Source organism: Babylonia areolata, chromosome 1, assembly GCF_041734735.1.
Source record: "Babylonia areolata isolate BAREFJ2019XMU chromosome 1, ASM4173473v1, whole genome shotgun sequence".
Classification (NCBI taxonomy): Eukaryota; Metazoa; Mollusca; class Gastropoda; order Neogastropoda; family Buccinidae; genus Babylonia; species Babylonia areolata.
In genome coordinates this window covers 59,953,218-59,970,717 of record NC_134876.1, presented here as the reverse complement: position 1 = coordinate 59,970,717, position 17,500 = coordinate 59,953,218, and the positions used below count along the sequence as shown (strand labels likewise).

The 17,500-nt window shown below is 42.4% G+C and overlaps 1 protein-coding gene across 2 annotated transcripts in view; it reads right to left on the bottom strand.

Annotated features, from left to right (window-relative positions):
* Positions 1-17,500, bottom strand: part of LOC143284865 (uncharacterized) — a 153,147-nt gene that overhangs the window by 80,917 nt on the left and 54,730 nt on the right. For both annotated transcript variants that reach the window (XM_076591975.1, XM_076591982.1), the window contains one exon: positions 16,342-16,486. In XM_076591975.1, coding sequence (XP_076448090.1) covers positions 16,342-16,486 — 145 coding nt within the window. The remainder of the gene's footprint in view (positions 1-16,341; positions 16,487-17,500) is intronic.

The following is a 17,500-nucleotide window of genomic DNA, read 5'->3' as shown; positions in this document are numbered from 1 at the left end:
GGAGGGGGTGGGGGACGGTGAGGAGGCTGATAGAAGACATAATATAAACAATAGACGAATAACTAGAAAGCATAGGTAAAGAAGGAAACGTCTTACAACAGACTGATTTATTCACAATAAAAAAATTAATAATTTAAAAAAAAAAAGAAATGGCCGAAGATGAGTAAAGTCACAAAGAATGCTTTGATGATTATTAAAAAAAACACAAAAAAATTAAATAAAACACACAAAAACAACAATTCTCCATTTGTTTTCTTTCATCAAAATAAAGAAAGAAAAGAAATCAAACATTCAGCCACAAATCACCTCATATGATTTCATATAAATATAAACATACACATCATACACATTATATTTATGCATGTATACACACACACACACACACACACACACACATATATATATATATATATATATATATATATATATATATATATATATACATATATATATATATATATATATATATATATATATATATATATATATATATATATATATACAGAAAGAGCGAGAGAAAGAAAGAGAGGAGAGGTATACATACATACATACATACATACATACATACATACACGGCATCCATCTATCCATCCATCCATACATACATACATACATATATACATACCACAACTGGCGCAGCAGCAGCAGTAGCAGCAATACTGGTGTCCAGAAAAACACACTCCACAACAATACATGATATCTATCTGTCAGCAGTCTGTCTCTCCCTCGCTGTCTCTCTCTCTCTCTGTCTCTCTCCCTCTGTCTATCTCACTTTCTCTCTGTCTCTCTCATTCCAAATCATCAGCTGTAGGGTACACAATCCGAGGCGCCAATGCTTCTTACTTCATCGAACTCTCTCTGTCTCTTTACCTCTCTTTCTCGGTCCATGTGTGTGTGTGAGAGAGAGAGAGGGGGGGGTTGGAGGGGGGGAGTGGGGTGGGGGGGGGGGTGTGTCCTTCGAAGAAGAAAAATCTATCAACACACACGCGCACTCACACTCACTCTCTCTCACTCCTCTCTCTCACACACACACGCACGCACGCACGCACGCATGGCACACCCCACAAGACTTGCAGGGCTCAGCATTTCTGACCTTGACAACAGAGAGAGAGAGAGAGAGAGAGAGAGGAGTGACACTAATTCAAAGCGGGCTGCTTGCACGCGGCGCTGTCAATACTCACTCACACACACACACACACACACACACACACACACACGTTCGAAGACACGCCTTCAACCGAGGTAAGGAAGCTCACTTAACAAGAAACTCAGCAACTTGTTCTTTGAGTTCAGTGTGGTTTATATATCCAGTTCTTAATTAATTCAATAATCATTACTGTTGACAAAGAAAGAACGGATGGGAAAAAAAGAATACCTATAGATGCCGAGGTTAGGGAGAGAGAGAGAGAGGGAGAGAGAGTCTGTGTGTGTGTGTGTGTGTGTGTGTGTGTGTGTGTGTGTGTGTGTGTGTGTGTGTGTGTGTGTGTGTGTGTGTGTGTGTGTGTGTGACAAAGAGAGAGAGAGAGAGCGAAAGAGAGAGACAAAGAGAGAGAGAGAAGGTTGAACAAACACCTGAATCACAGTAATAACAATAATATTGGAAATGAGAAGAAGAAGAAGAAGAAATAAACGAATGAATTATCAGAAAAATAAACAAATGAATGAATAAAGAAATAAATGGATAAATAAACAAACAGCTCGACATCGACGTATGGAAAGAGAAAAAAAAAACGTAGCAGAAAGAGACAGACAGCGAGCACACACACACACACACACACACACACACACACACACACACACACACACACACACACACACACACACACACACACACACACACAGGGAGGGAGGTGGAGAAGGAAGGCTCACAGACAGCGAGCACACACACACACACACACACACACACACACACACACACACACACACACACACAGGGAGGGAGGTGGAAGAGAAGAAGGGCACGGGAAGAGAGAGAAATAAATGACGGGTGGTGACGATGACGATGTCGATGATGATTACGATGAGAGAGATGCACAGAGAGAGAGAGAGAGAGAGAGATACAGATAGAGACAAAGACAGACAGACAGATAAGGGATAATTGTCGTGTGGTGATGACAAGGTTGTACGCGATCGGACAGGTTTTCCCTTTCTACAACCTCCATGCCCCAAACCTCTCCCTTGCGCCTCTCTCTCTGTCTCTGTCTCTGTCTCTGTCTGTCTGTGTCTGTCTCTCTCTCATCGTTTTCTCACTCCCCCGCACCTCACACACACACACACACACACACACACACACACACACACATATATATACATACACACACACACACACACACACACACACGCGCGCGCGCGCGCACGGCACGTGTGTAACCCTACCGAAAGGCAAAGCAAGGCAAGCCACAGATCGATACTCATACCCACCTCTCCCCAAACCCCCCCACACCCCTCTCTCTCTCGCTCTCTGTCCTTTCCCTTCCGCCCCCCACAATCTCCTCCTCCTCCTCCTCCATCTCCCCCACTATAACTCCTCTCCGTCCCCCTTTTTTTACTTTCCACCTCACACCCCGGCCCCCCCCCCCCCCCCCTCCCTACCCGGCAATGCACTGACATGCCTTATACCACGAACTGCGCACCGCACTGCTTCTCTTCTGTCTATCACCCCCACCCCCACCCTACGCTGTCCCCCCTCCTCCCCCTCGACCCCCCCGCCCCCGCTCCGCCCTCACTGTACACCCCCCCTACCCCCACCCCCAAATAATCATCCTTTGGCTGCCTCTGTCTCTTCCCCCCTCCCTTCCTCTCTCTCTCTCTTCTCTCACCCCCCTCCCTCTCCCCCCACCAACTCCTTCGCCCCACCCCTACCATCATCCAGCCCCCCGACCCTCGTATGCCCCCTTCCACCACCTCCCTCTCCCGCCCTCCCCCCCCCCCCCCCACACCCTCCATTCGCTCCACCCCTACTCCCCATGTCCCATCACTTGCCCTGCTTCGTAAAACGACGCAAGCAACCAGTCCAGTCTTTGGCCTCGAAAAAATCGAAAGAGGCCAAGGACATCGCCGGTTTGGGGTTTTTTTTTCCCCCCTTTTTTTCTTTTCTTCATTCTTTCCCAACTGTTGCGCCGAGACGAAACATGACGACAGTATAGGAAGTCCCCGAGGATACACTGAGTGAGTGCAACAGGCACAAGGCCAAGTTCAGTGAGAGTGAGTGGGTGAGCGAGAGGGGGATGTGTGTGTGTGTGTGTGTTGTGTGTGTGTGTGTGTGATGATGATGATGATGATGATGATGATGATGATTATTGTTAATGTTGTTGTTGTTGTTGTGATGACAATGATTATTGTTATTATTGTTAGTAGTAGTAGTCGTAGTATTGTTATTGTTGTTGTTGTTGTTGTTGTTGTTAGTAGTAGTAGTAGTAGTAGTAGTAGTAGTAGTAGTGTTATTGTTATTCTTATTATGTTTGTTTTGTTGTTGTTGTCGTCATCATTTACTATTATGACATTATCATTATTATGTGCTGACCACCTTGTACTGCTGTGAAACATGGACGACGTATCGCCGTCACATTTAACAACTTGAGCAGTTTCACCAGAGATGCCTACGAAAGATCCTCGGCATAAAGTGGCAAGACAGGGTCTCCAACCTCCAGGTACTAGAGAGGAGCGGCCTGCCCAGCATCGAAAGCCTGCTGATACAGTGCCAGCTACGCTGGACAGGAAACGTTGTCCACATGACAGACAGCAGGATCCCGGAGATGCTTTTGTATGACCAGTTGAAGGAAGGCCACCGTGAACTTGGAAGACCCTGCAAGCGCTTCAAGGACACCTTGAAGACAAACCTCAAAGCCTGTGACATAGACATCTCTTCCTGGGAAACCGATGCCCTTGACCGCTCTCGCTGGAGGATGCTGTGCTCTAGTGGCATAAAGACGTTTGAAAACAAGAGAACGCTAGCCATTAAGGAGAAGCGTGAACGAAGGAAGCAGGGCTCAACTTCTGGAGACGTTTTCCCTTGCAACACCTGTGGGAAGTGCTGCGCATCCAGAATCGGCCTCTTCTCCCATATGAGGACACACACCGACAGATAAGCCTGCCTGCCTACTCATCGGTCGGACCGACGGGAGACTCCATCATTATGGTTGTTGTCATCATCATTAGGTAGGTAAATGGTGAGTGTATGGAAGATGGAGGTTGGAAATCAAAGATGAATGTTTGAAATAAACAGTCAAGTACACTTACACAAAGAAAATTACTTAATTAACGGACTTCGTACAAGAGAAGTTGTTAACCTGATAAAAGGGGAGAGAGCTAGAAAAAAAAGACATAATGATTGCAACAAGAACAAAAACAAAAACAATTTTTTTTAAATCAACGTTTCCAGTCATTTATATTGACACACTTTCGTGCAGATAAAGGCTTCATTAAATCACAGTTTAAAAAAGATGATATATTATATGAATATGAATGTGTTTTATTTCCCTTAAAAAGAAAAGAAAAACTTCTGTTTTCCATGTCTAAAGATGGAGAGAAAAAAAAAGAATTAGTTGATTTTTATTTCCTTTTAAAAGACAGATGTCTACGGCCCCGCTATCGGCCTAAACTTTGAACCTGAACAGAAGCGGCGCAGCGGGTTTTTTTTTTTTTTTTTTTTTTGTTTGTTTTTCTTTTTTTTTTGTTTGTTTTTCTTTTCTTTTTTTGGGGGGGGGGGGGTCAAGGTCAAGGTCTTGTCCTGTGTAGAGAAATCAGCTGTTGCTGTACATTAAGGCACGGGGAGACTCACCTCCCACCCCACACACACACCACCACCCACCACCAATACCGAACTCCCACACCGCTTCCAACCCTGTCCCCAAACCCTCCTCTCCTCCCCCCTCCCCCCTCCCTCCCCCCCGCCCTGACCCTCCCCCACCCCCCACCCCCACCCCCCCCACCCCACACACTCACCCTGCCATTTTCTCAGTCTTGTGGAGTGCCTCTCCGTAGTACAAGTTTTTCGCGGTCGTTGCGGTAACTCTCTATTAAGCGTTGCGACGGTGGAGGAGGGAGGAGGCGGAGGAGGAGGAAGAGGAAAGGAGCATGCGCAGCAGGGACAGGGGGGGAGGGGGGAGGTAGGGGGCGCGGGCAAGGGGGAGGGGGGTGGGGTTGGGTGGGAGGATTGTAACTGGGGGGTAGGGGAGTGTGGGTGTGGGAGAGAGACAGAGAGAGAGAGAGAGAGAAAGAGAGAGGGAGAGAGAGAAAAGGCTCAGCGTTTACGCAAGGGAATGTTATTGATTGGACAAATATAAATTATTGTTGATGGTCGTCGCACGATCTCTTTTCTTTCTTTCTTTCTTTCTCTTGGTTGTGTGTGTGTGTGTGTGTGTGTGTGTGTGTGTGTGTGTGTGTGTGTGTGTGTACACACACAAACACAAGGACAGTGCATGTTCGCGTGCAGAGCAAACCAACGCGCTTGCACACACACACACACACACACACACACACACACACACACACACACACACACACACGCACCCCTACATCCACACGCACACCCACACCCTCCTTCCACTCATCCAGCACCCCGGCACAACCAAACCAAAGGTCTATCATCACTTCCACCATTCCGGAAAGTGATCTCATCAGACTCTATCTCTCTCTCTCTCCATACTACCCCCCGTCCCCCCTACAACGCACACCCACTGTATAATTTTAATCAGCAGAAGGGGGACCAACCACCGTACATTATTTTATGTCCCCCGGTCTAAATCTTTACCTCGCAAATGGAAACGTATGCATGTCCACACACACACACACACACTCTCTCTCTCTCTCTCTCTCTCTCTCTCTCTCTCTCTCTCTCTCTCTCTATCTATCTATCTATCTATCTATCTATCTATCTATCTATCTCTATCTCCATGTCTTTCTCCATTTCCCCTTTACTGGCGACATTTTATTTGTGTACCATGAATATATATGGATGTTCCGTTCTTCTTATTGCGAAACAGGCTGGTTGGCCATGTATACAATCATTTCTTAGTTATGAGTTCTTTCTGTCCCTGTGTCTCTCTGTGTCTGTATGTCTCTCTCTATTTTCACACACACACACACACACACACACACACACACACACACACACACACACACACACACACACAGAGAGAGAGAGAGAGAGTAACACACACACTGTGACTTACACAGACAGACACACAGACAGACAGACACACAGACAGACACACACACACACACACACACACACACACGCACGCACGCACGCACGCACACATACACACACACTGTGACTCACACAGACAATCAGACAGACAGACAGACAGACAGACACACACACACACACACACACACACACACACACACACACACACACACACACACACACACACACACACACACACACACACCACACCACACCACACCACACCACACCATAAACGAACGCACATACACATACATCGACTCACTGACACACACTGCACACATACACACACACGCACGCACGCAAGCACACACACACAGAGACACTCACACACACACACACACACACACACACACACACACACACACACACACACACACACACACACACACATTTTGCTGAATCCCCAAACGGTATGCACAATCAGCGTTCAGCCATCTGGTCTCCTATACACTTGACTTGCCCAAAGCGAAGAATTTCAAGTTCAGCGGCCCGAGGCTGTGTCACAGTGTTTCGTTTGAAGTTCTCATAATGCAAAGTGTGGAGGAAGGTGGCAGAATGGTTAAGACGCTCAGCTGCCAATACAGAGAGTCCGTGAGGGTGTGGGTTCGAATCCCGCTCTCGCCCTTTCTCCTAAGTTTGACTGGAAAATCAAACTGAGCGTCTAGTCTTTCGGATGAGACGATAAACCGAGGTCCCGTGTGCAGCACGCACTTGGCGCACTGAAAAAGAACCCATGGCAACGAGAGTGTTGTCCTCTGGCGAAATTACGTAAAATGAAATCCACTTTCATAGGTACACAAATATGTAAGCATGCACTCAAGGCCTGACTAAGCGCGTTGGGTTATGCTGCTGGTCAGGCATCTGCTCAACAGATGTGGTGTAGCGTGTATGGATTTGTCCGAACGCAGTGACGCCTCCTTGAGAAAGTGAAACTGAAACTGAAACTGCAAAGTTTGAAGCCTTTAGAAGTGTGTGTGTGTGTGTGTGTGTGTGTGTGTGTGTGTGTGTGTGGTTTAGTCAAAGTCATCTTTATTGACACTAGAATCACAATACTGATGCAGCTTGTTTTTTTTGTGTGTTTTTTTTTTATCCCGCCCAAAAACAAAACAAACAAAAAAAGACAAAATCATAACAGGAAAAAGCAATTATTAGATACGCTTGGCCTAAGTGTGTGTGTGTGTGTGTGTGTGTGTGTGTGTGTGTGTGTGTGTGTGTGTGAACTCACTCAGTACGGCCAGTCCTCTCTTCTCCTCTACACAGACCCCTCGGATGTCCAGTGGGTGTCTCAATGACCCAACCTTTAGCTTCCGTCGTCAGAATTGTGGTATTCTTTGTCAATATTCACCTCTTCAGTATAAGAGCCTTCCGCTTGCAATATTTTGATGATGAAAATTGGGGTGAAACGCTGTTAACGTCGTCTCTTTCGCCGTTCGTATGGAGAGAGTTAAACCTGCCATGGAACATTCTTACTGCCATGCAAACTCAACGTCGCTAAAAAGCTCGCGTATGCAACACGGCAAACCATGTGCATGGTTTTAGCAAGGAAAAGCAAGGTATTCAGTTGCCGCTTTAAAAGCAAAGTATCCTCCCCTACAATCTCAGCCATTACGTCATTTATTACTCAATAAATAAGAAGACCAAAACAAAACAACAACAAAAACAACAACAAGAGAGGCAAGGCCTTCAAGACTCACTTGTGATAAATTAAGTCCCCTAGCATTAATTACAGAGTAATTTCCCTTTTTTACTATCTGCACCAAAACGTTTCCAAAATAAATAAAAATTCCATGCTTAGCAAAAGAGGTTCCTGTTTGAACAAAAAAATGATGGTAGTGACTCCTCTTGTTGTTGTGTCAGAATAAGAGGTCAAAGTGCCAAGTTTAGAGAATACAAAAAATATAAATATAACAGTAAATGCAGTTTGCATATAATTAGTTTGCATATAATTTTTTGTGCACAACCCCGAGGTGCAATATTGTTTTAAACAAGCTGACTGGAAAGAACTGATTTTTTCCTATTTTTATGCCAAATTTGGTGTCAACTGACAAAGTATTTGCAGAGAAAATGTCAATGTTAAAGTTTACCACGGACACACACACACACACACACACACACAGACAACCGAACACCGGGTTAAAACATAGACTCACTTTGTTTACACAAGTGAGTCAAAAAACCCTCCTATCACTAATTATGTGCATGTTACAATCCGGCCATTTATTGTCATCCAACGAAGAAAGTTTACTTTGGTTAAAAACAAAAAAAAGAGTAATGACATATTTTGTTTTCAGAAAAGAAAGACGAAAGGAAGGAAAGAAAGAAAGAAATCAAAGAAAAGAAAACAAAGAAAGAAAGAAAAAAAAACTCACTTGATAAAGCATCACATAGTTCAACAATATGTTAATACCCTGTTACACATGTTATAATTATTATCATTCCATTACAATCATTAGTTGAAGTCCGCTTTCTACTCCTCAGTGGTACTGAAAATTTGAGTTTATTGAGGCCCCCAACTGGCTTTGTAACGCGGCTACTGAAAGGTCAAGTTACTGTTGCAGGTATTTTTTTTATGTTTTTTTTTTCTCAGGCTTTAAAATCTCGCTCCCAGGTGAACGGTTATAATAATAATTATCATTATTCTTATGCACCTCTCCGCTAAAGCGGTAGAACAGGCAAGGTTGCTAGGCGAGGTACGAGAATTATTAATATTATCTTCTTCTTTTATATATATGTGTGTGTGTGTACTATGCCGTCTGTCATAACTCGTCAGGTTTATTATGAATGTCATGGCGTTGTTAGGACAAAGTTGGATCTCTTCCCAAGTCGCGCATAACTATGTATGTCAGCAATCTACAACACTGCGGTTTTTTTGTTGTTGTTTTTTGTTTGTTTGTTTTTTTGTGTGTTTTTTGTTGTTGTTGTTGTTGTTTTTTTGTTGTTTTTTGTTTTTGTTTTTTTTTTTTTTTGGGGGGGGGTGTTGTTGTTGTTTTGTGTTGTTGTTTTTTTTTCGTTTGTTTGATTGTTATTGTCCCTTCATGACAAACTCATGAATGTGCCACATCTAAAATATATGAATATTTATCTATCTCTTATATTTACACACACAATGTGTGTGTGTGTGTGTGTGTGTGTGTGTGTAGAGAGAGAGAGAGAGAGAGAGAGAGAATAAACACGTGTGTGTGTGTATGTGTGTGTGTGTGAACTGAAGCTTTAAACTATGACCATCGATTTTAAACGGATCGAAAGTGTGTGTGTGTGTGTGTGTTAACCGATGGATTGTTGCTTCCCGCAAAATTGTTGTCGGCTGGCAAATCGCCAATACCATTAAGATATGACCTAGTTAGCTGCTTTGTCACCCGACAACAATTATAATTAAAGGGGTTTTTTGTTTGTTTGGTTTTTGACTCAAAGTGAGTCTATGTTTTAACCCGGTGTTCGGTTGTCTCTGTGTGTGTGGTGTGTGTGTGTGTGTGTCTGTGTGTCTGAGTGACCGTGGTAAACTTTAACATTGACATTTTCTCTGCAAATACTTTGTCAGTTGACACCAAATTAGGCATAAAAATAGGAAAAATTCAGTTCTTTCCAGTCATCTTGTTTAAAACAATATTGCACCTCTGGGATGGGCACACACACACACAAAAATGAAGCCTAATATAATTATATGCAAAGTGCATTTACTGTTATATTTATATTTTTTGTATTCTCTAAACTTGGCACTTTGATCTGATATTCTGACCCAACAACAAGAGCAGTCATTATTATCATTTTATGTTCAAACAGGAACTTCTTTTGCTAAGCATGGAAGTTTTATTTAATTTGCAAAATGTTTTGGTGCAGATAGTAAAAAAGGGAAATTACTCTGCAATTAATGCTAGGGGACTTAATTTGCTTTAAACTGATCTTTCTCATCTTAAAAATTACATTTTGAAATTATACTCAATACATAAAAAGCTTGGATTTTTTTTTAAAGTGTATCACAAGTGAGTCTTGAAGGCCTTGCCTCTCTTGTTTTACATATTCTGCTCAAATGACTGAACGAATGAATGAATAGGTAGATAAATAAATAAGTAAGCAAGCAAACAAATGAATAAAGAAAGAAAGAAGGAACGCACAGCAATCACTGGCTGAAAACGGAAGAAGAAGAAGAGGAGGAGGAGGAGGATAAGAAGAAGAAGAAGAAGAGGAGGAGGAGGAGGAGAGAGAAGAAGAGCAGGAGGAATAGACTGTACAAAGAATGTCGACACCGACCATATAAATAATTATAAAACACAAAACAAAACAAAACGTGTGGAGTGCCGTCTACGAAATTCATCTATTTTACACACTGAACTACTACCGTGCTACTACTACTACACTTCTTCTCCTTCTGCTCCTCCTCCTCCTCCTCCTCCTCCTCCTTCTCCTTCTTCTTCTTCTTCTTCTTCTTGAATGTATGTGTCATCGTGCTAGCAAATGAACAGTAAGTGCGTGTGTGTGTTTGTATGTGTTTGAGTGTGTGGGCGTGAATGTGTACGTATGTCTTTGTTTCCTTGTTTTATAAGTGTGTGTGTGTGTGTGTGTGTGTGTGTGTGTGTGTGTGTGTGTGTGTGTGTGTGTGTGTGTGTGTAAGTACGTACGTACGTACGTACATGATAATGTACCAATTGTTCTTTTCATCGCTTTGTTACTTTTAATAGACTATTCCAGTTACTATTCTTATTCGTTCATTTCATTTTGTTCAATTTTATTTCTTTATTTCTATGTTTTGTGTCGTTCTTTATTTTTATGCTTTGTGTCGTTTAATGGGTAGAATTGTAAAAAGGCCTTTACTGCGCCTCATTCTTTACCCATCAAAGATTCAATCAATCAATCAATCAATCAATCAATCAATCAATCAGTCTTCTTCTTTTTTTTTTCTTCTTCTTCTTCTTCTTTCACAACAGCTACCTACGTTTCACACGCACCCACCGCTCTGATCTAGTTTGCTGTAGTGTCCTTAAACTGCACGGCTGTCCTTAACTGCAAGCAGACACACAGAAGAGGGAATGCAATTCTGTCAATGCTAAAAAAAAGCGCCTTTACCAACCAACCATCCGCTGATGATGTTCATAATTGTAATCATTTTGAAAGCAATCTTTTCGTGTGTGTGGGTTTGGTTGAGGTTTTGTTTTTTTTTGTTTTTTTTTTTTTTTTTTTTTTGTTTTGTTTGGGGGTTTGTTGTTGTCGTTTTTGTTGTTGTTGTTATTGTTTTATCTGCTTTTTTTTTTTTTTTTTTTTTTTTTAAAGCATATTGTATTGTATCGCATTGTTTTATTTATATTTTGTATTGTCTGACCGTTTGTCACAACAGACTTTGAAACAGCTATGTACAATTCTGGCTGCTCTCCCCCCCCTTGAAGAGTGCATCGGTAGGCCACAGTGCGCGCGGTACAGCAGGTTTCGGTTTGTTTGTTTGTTTGTTTTTCCGCGTTTTGCAAATATATTTTGTTTTACTATCAAATTGGATATTTACACATGATTTTTGCCAGGATCAACCCTATTATTGCCATGGGTTATTTCACGTGTGCCTAACTCTTATTGCTTACGTAGACACTGCTTATCGTCTCATAGGAATAGCTCGCACCCATTCTACTACTCAAGGCCTACTAGTAAATTGGCAGAGTAAAATGATTTTTTTTTTTTTAAAGAACCTTTTTTTCCTCTCTTTTTTTTTCTTTTTGTTTTTTTCTTTGGGGGTTGGGGATGGGAAGAGACTCGAACGCATGGACATTCGCTTCCTCTGTAGTCGGGGGCACTACCTCTTGGTGAGCGCTAACCACAAGTGCTTCAAAAAGAAAGGGTAGACAGATATGGCAGATGAAGTATGTATCATTTTGATTTGCATAGACAGAGGATAGTTATGTCTGATACATGATGGGTTTTGATTTGTACAGACAAGATATAGCAGATACATGATGGGTTTTGATATGTACAGACAAGATATGGCAGATACATGATGGGTTTTGATTTGTACAGGCAAGATATGGCAGATACATGATGGGTTTTGATTTGTACAGGCAAGATATGGCAGATACATGATGGGTTTTGATTTGGGTAGACAGATAAGTGGCAGATGAGTGATGGGTTTTTAAACTGGGTATACAGATATGACAGATAATTGGTGGGTTTTGATTCGGGTAGACAGATATGGCAGTTATGTGGTGGGTTGGGCATTGACAAAATCAAATTGAACATGCACACAGGAAGAACAATGAGCTTTCTCCCTGAGAAAAAAAAAAGCACCTGCTTCAGCAGTTTACGGACGTCATGTTGTGAAGATAAATAGATCGCACCTGTAAATTGTTATGCCTCAAACGCGCAGGCAAACATACACAAGTAAGCCCTACTGATGACACAGAAAGTACAAATCTAATCGAAAAGTCACATGGTTTGGTTAATTAAACCATCACTCTAACTTTAAACCTAACCCTAAAACTCTTAATTCTCGTAACCTTAGCATTTTTAACCCGAACCATAACTAACTCTAGTGTCAACTCCAGTCCAAACAAACCTTAGCCCTGACCTTTCACAATTTGACTCAGAAATGAACTGGACTCAGAACTGATATACAATATCTTCCTCACCAATCGGGAACAGTATTATAGCGACGTTGGGTGTCTTCATTGTTCTTTAATCCCATACATTGCCTTGTTTTCTTTGTTAGTCTATCTGCCTTGTTTTCTTTGTTAGTCTATCTGCTTGTTCTTCCTTTCTTTCTCTGTTGTTGTTTTTTTGTTAACTATTTCAACACACCTACCATCAAATGTCGCTCTGATTATATCGAATAAAACAAACACTAACCCTAACCTTAACTAACTCTAATTTTAACTCTATTGCATTGCATTGTGTATATATATATGTATGTATGTATACATGTATGTGTGTGTATATATATATATATATATATATATATATATATATATATATATATATATATATATATATATATATATATATATAATACTCTATTTTGTCTGCCTGCACGTGTATTTTCCTATCAAAGCTGATTTTCCGACAGAATTTTGCAAGGGACAACCCTTTTGTTGCCATGGATTCTGCTCTGTTTATCGTCTCATCCGTTAATTAACAACCCGCGTTCAGTTTCAGTTTCACTTTCTCAAGGAGGCGTCACTGCGTTCGGACAAATCCATACACGCTACACCACATCTGTTGAGCAGATGCCTGACCAGCAGCATAACCCAACGCGCTTAGTCAGGCCTTGAGTGCATGCTTACATATTTGTGTACCTATGAAAGTGGATTTCATTTTACGTAATTTCGCCAGAGGACAACACTCTCGTTGTCATGGGTTCTTTTTCAGTGCGCCAAGTGCGTGCTGCACACGGGACCTCGGTTTATCGTCTCATCCGAAAGACTAGACGCTCAGTTTGATTTTCCAGTCAAACTTAGGAGAAAGGGCGAGAGCGGGATTCGAACCCACACCCTCACGGACTCTCTGTATTGGCAGCTGAGCGTCTTAACCATTCTGCCACCTTCCTCCCGCGTTCAGACCACCACTTAAGGTCTAGTGGAGCGGGAGAAAATACTGGTGAGTGTCGAATTCCGAACCAGTGCGCTCAGATTCTGAGGCTTCCCAGGCAGACGCGTTACCACTAGACCGACGCTTTAATAATAATAATAAGAAGAAGAAGAAGAAGAAGAATATTAATAATAAGAATAATAATAATAATGGTATTTATATAGCGCTGAATCTTGTGCAGAGACAACTCTAAGCGCTTTCGCACCAGTCATTCACACGCATGCATAACTCTAAAACTGTAGAAAGTAAAGACAAGGAAGGGCAGGCAAGGGAGGCTGTTTTGGGAAGAGGTGGGTTTTAAGGCCAGACTTGAAAGAGCTGAGTGTGGAGACTTGACGAAGCGAAAGAGGAAGTTCATTCCAATCGCAAGGTCCAGAGACAGAGAAAGAAAGAACTCTAACCCTCGTAACCGTAGCACGAACAATCTAGAAATTGGGTATACTAATAATTTTATAAACCTTTCTAACCGTAACCCTAACTCTCCCAATCCCAACTAACCCTAACCCTAACCAGAGAAACACAACTGCAGCATTTGCTGCTAAGAAGAAGCATAGCTGTTCAACTTTGTCTGCTATATTTCTTCTTCTTCTTAGTTCGTGAGCTACAACGCCCACGTTCATTCCTATGTACACGAGTGGGCTTTTACGTGTAGGACAATTTTTACCCCGCCACGTAGGCAGCCATACACCGTTTTCGGGGTGAGCATGCTGGGTATCTTCTTGTTTCCATAACCCACCGAACGCTGACATGGATTACAGGATCTTTAACGTGCGTATTTGATCTTTTGCTTGCTTATACACACGGAGGGGGTTCGGGCACAAGCAAGTTTGCACATAATTATAATTATGTTGACCTGGGAGATCGGAAAAAATCTTCACCCTTTACCCACCAGGCGAGGTTACCTAGATTCGAACCCGGGACCCGCAGACTGAAAGTCCAACGCTTTAACCACTCGACTATTGCGCCCGTCGGATGCTGTATTCAAGTACTGGGATTTCTTCAGTTAACGACAAGCCTGCAGGTAACGACACACAACACGACAGACTATCTCTGACACCAAGACCGTTAACCCTTTATGGGAGATGATCTATCAGATCACACATAACGGAGAGAGAGAGAGAGAGAGAGAGAGAGAGAGAGAGAGAGATCGGTTCGCTTCAGCTCAGTGATCTGTAACCCGCTTGATACCAGCGTTTCTCATGTGAATCCAGCTGTTGACTTTAAAATCTGACCTCTGGCAAAACTCGGTAATTGTGCGAGGTCTGGGTATTACCACCATTGCTCCCTCTCAGTCTCTGTCTCTCTGTCTGTCTGTCTCTCTCTCTCTGAGGGCAGGATGAAAACAAGCCATTTGTGCTTATTCCTTTTTTTCCCTCAATAAAAAAGGTTCGGTCATTTGTTCGTTCGTTCGTTCCTTCGTTCCTTCTCTCTGTCTGTCTGTCTGTCTGCTTGAGTGTTTATGTGTGTCTGTGTTTGTGTCTCTGTGTGTGTGTGTGTGTGTGTGTCTGTGTCTGTGTTTGTGTCTGTGTCTGTGTGTCTGTATGTCTGTCTGTGTCTATGTGTCCGTGTGTCTATATGTGTGTGTCTACGTATACTCTGTATTTAATGTTCATCACGTCTATGTTTAAATACAGTATAAAAAAAAAGAAGAAGAAAAAATGAAAGGAAGATACAGAAAGCAAACGACAAGGACAGAAAGAGAACGAGAGAGAGAGGGAGAGAGAGAGAGAGAGAGAGAGAGAGAGAGAGACAGAGACAGAGAGAGAGGGAGATTCAAAAACTTTATTACTCAAGGATAAAGATTTTAGGCATCGCCCAGTCTTCCAATCTGTCCTTGTGACAACAATAACAATAACAACATTAACGATAACGACACAATAATAATAATAATTTTGTTAACACTGCTACATCTACTGCTACTACAACGAAGAATGATCACCATCAGCATCATTAACATCGTAAAAAGTAATAAAACGAACGCATTCACACATTCATATCCATACACATGCACACACTCTCTCCAACCAACACACACACACACACACACACACACACACACACATATATATATATGTATATATATATATATATATATATATATATATATATATATATATATATATATATATACATATATATATATATATATGGAAACAAGAACACACCCAGCACGCACACCCCCGAAGACGGAATATGGCTGCCAACATGGCTGGGTAAAAACAAACAACAGACAAACAAAAACAAACAAACAAACAAAACAAAACAAAAACCCAAAACCGGTCATACACATAAAATGTTACATGTCTGTTTGAGTGTGTATGTGTGCGTGCCTGAAGTCTGATTGAATGACACAGGAAACGAATGATGAGTGCCCAGTGGCAGTGGCAGCCGTCAGTCGGCTCTACCCAGGTCGGCAGCCTGTTATGCAAAATTTAATGACCCCGTGTTTTGTGAAGCACTTAGAGCTTGGTCTCCGATATGAGGATAGGCGCTATATAAGTATCCACATCACAATCAATCAATCAATCAATCAACCAGTCAACACACCACCACACAACACAACAGATCCGAACCAGAGTCGCACTACTCACCGTGTCCATGTGATGTACCCACGGCCACCGTGTACTTGCCGGCTCGCCGCGTCTTTCTCTGGCCGACCGCTGTGCACGTCACCGCCGACTGCGTCACCCGCCGTGCCGTGTCGTCAGCGCTGACGTAGACACTGCCGCACCGCACCTGGTGACGTCAGACAAATAGAATTAACATCGAATTTCACAGGTATAGGGAGGGGGGGAAGAGGGAAGGAAGGGATGGAGGGACAGACAGGTAGACTGACAGACAGACAGGCAGACAGGCAGACAGACAGGCAAACATAATTCTACAGACAGGCAGACAGACAGGCAGACAGACAGGCAAACATAATTCTACAGACAGGCAGACAGACAGACAGACAGACAGGCAGACAGACAGGCAAACATAATTCTACAGACAGGCAGACAAGCAGGCAGGCAGACAGACAAGCAGGCAGACAGACATAATTATTCAGACAGGCAGGCAGACAGGCAGACTGCTTCTTCTTCTTCTCCATCATCATCATCTTCTTCTTCATCATCATCATCATCATCATCATCTTCTTCTTCTTCTTCTTCTTCTTCTTCTTCTTCTTCTTCTTCTTCTTCTTCTTCTTCTCTGTCAGTAAGTATATTTGTTTTACTATCAATACTTGGTTTTTTTTCTTCTACAGACTTGTAGTGCCAGGAACAAACCCGTATTCGTTAGTTTATTTATTCATAGTCTGTCCATCTAAGATGATGATAATATAAGACAAGGGACAAACACTTTTGTCATCGTGGGTTTTTTTTGTTTTTTTTTCCTCGCTTATAAGAGCATGCTACACATGAGACCTCGGTTTATCGTCTCATCCGGCGAATGACTAGCATCCAGACTTAGCACTCACTCAAGGAGACTGGAAGAGGAAGGGGGTAAAAACTCAAGGCCCATAATTATGATTATAGGACTCGAACCAGTGGACACTCGCTTCTTAACATCGATCGGAGGCGCATTTACCACTGGGCCACAAGTCCAACTATTACAGAAAACATGAAAAATAAAATAAACAACAACAACAACCAAAAAAAAAAAAAAAAAAAAAAAAAAAAAAAAAACTACAATGTGTCATCTTTTCAGGGCTCCCACTCAGGAAAAAAAAATCCCTAAAATTCTAGGGTCGTCCGGGGTCATGCTCCCACG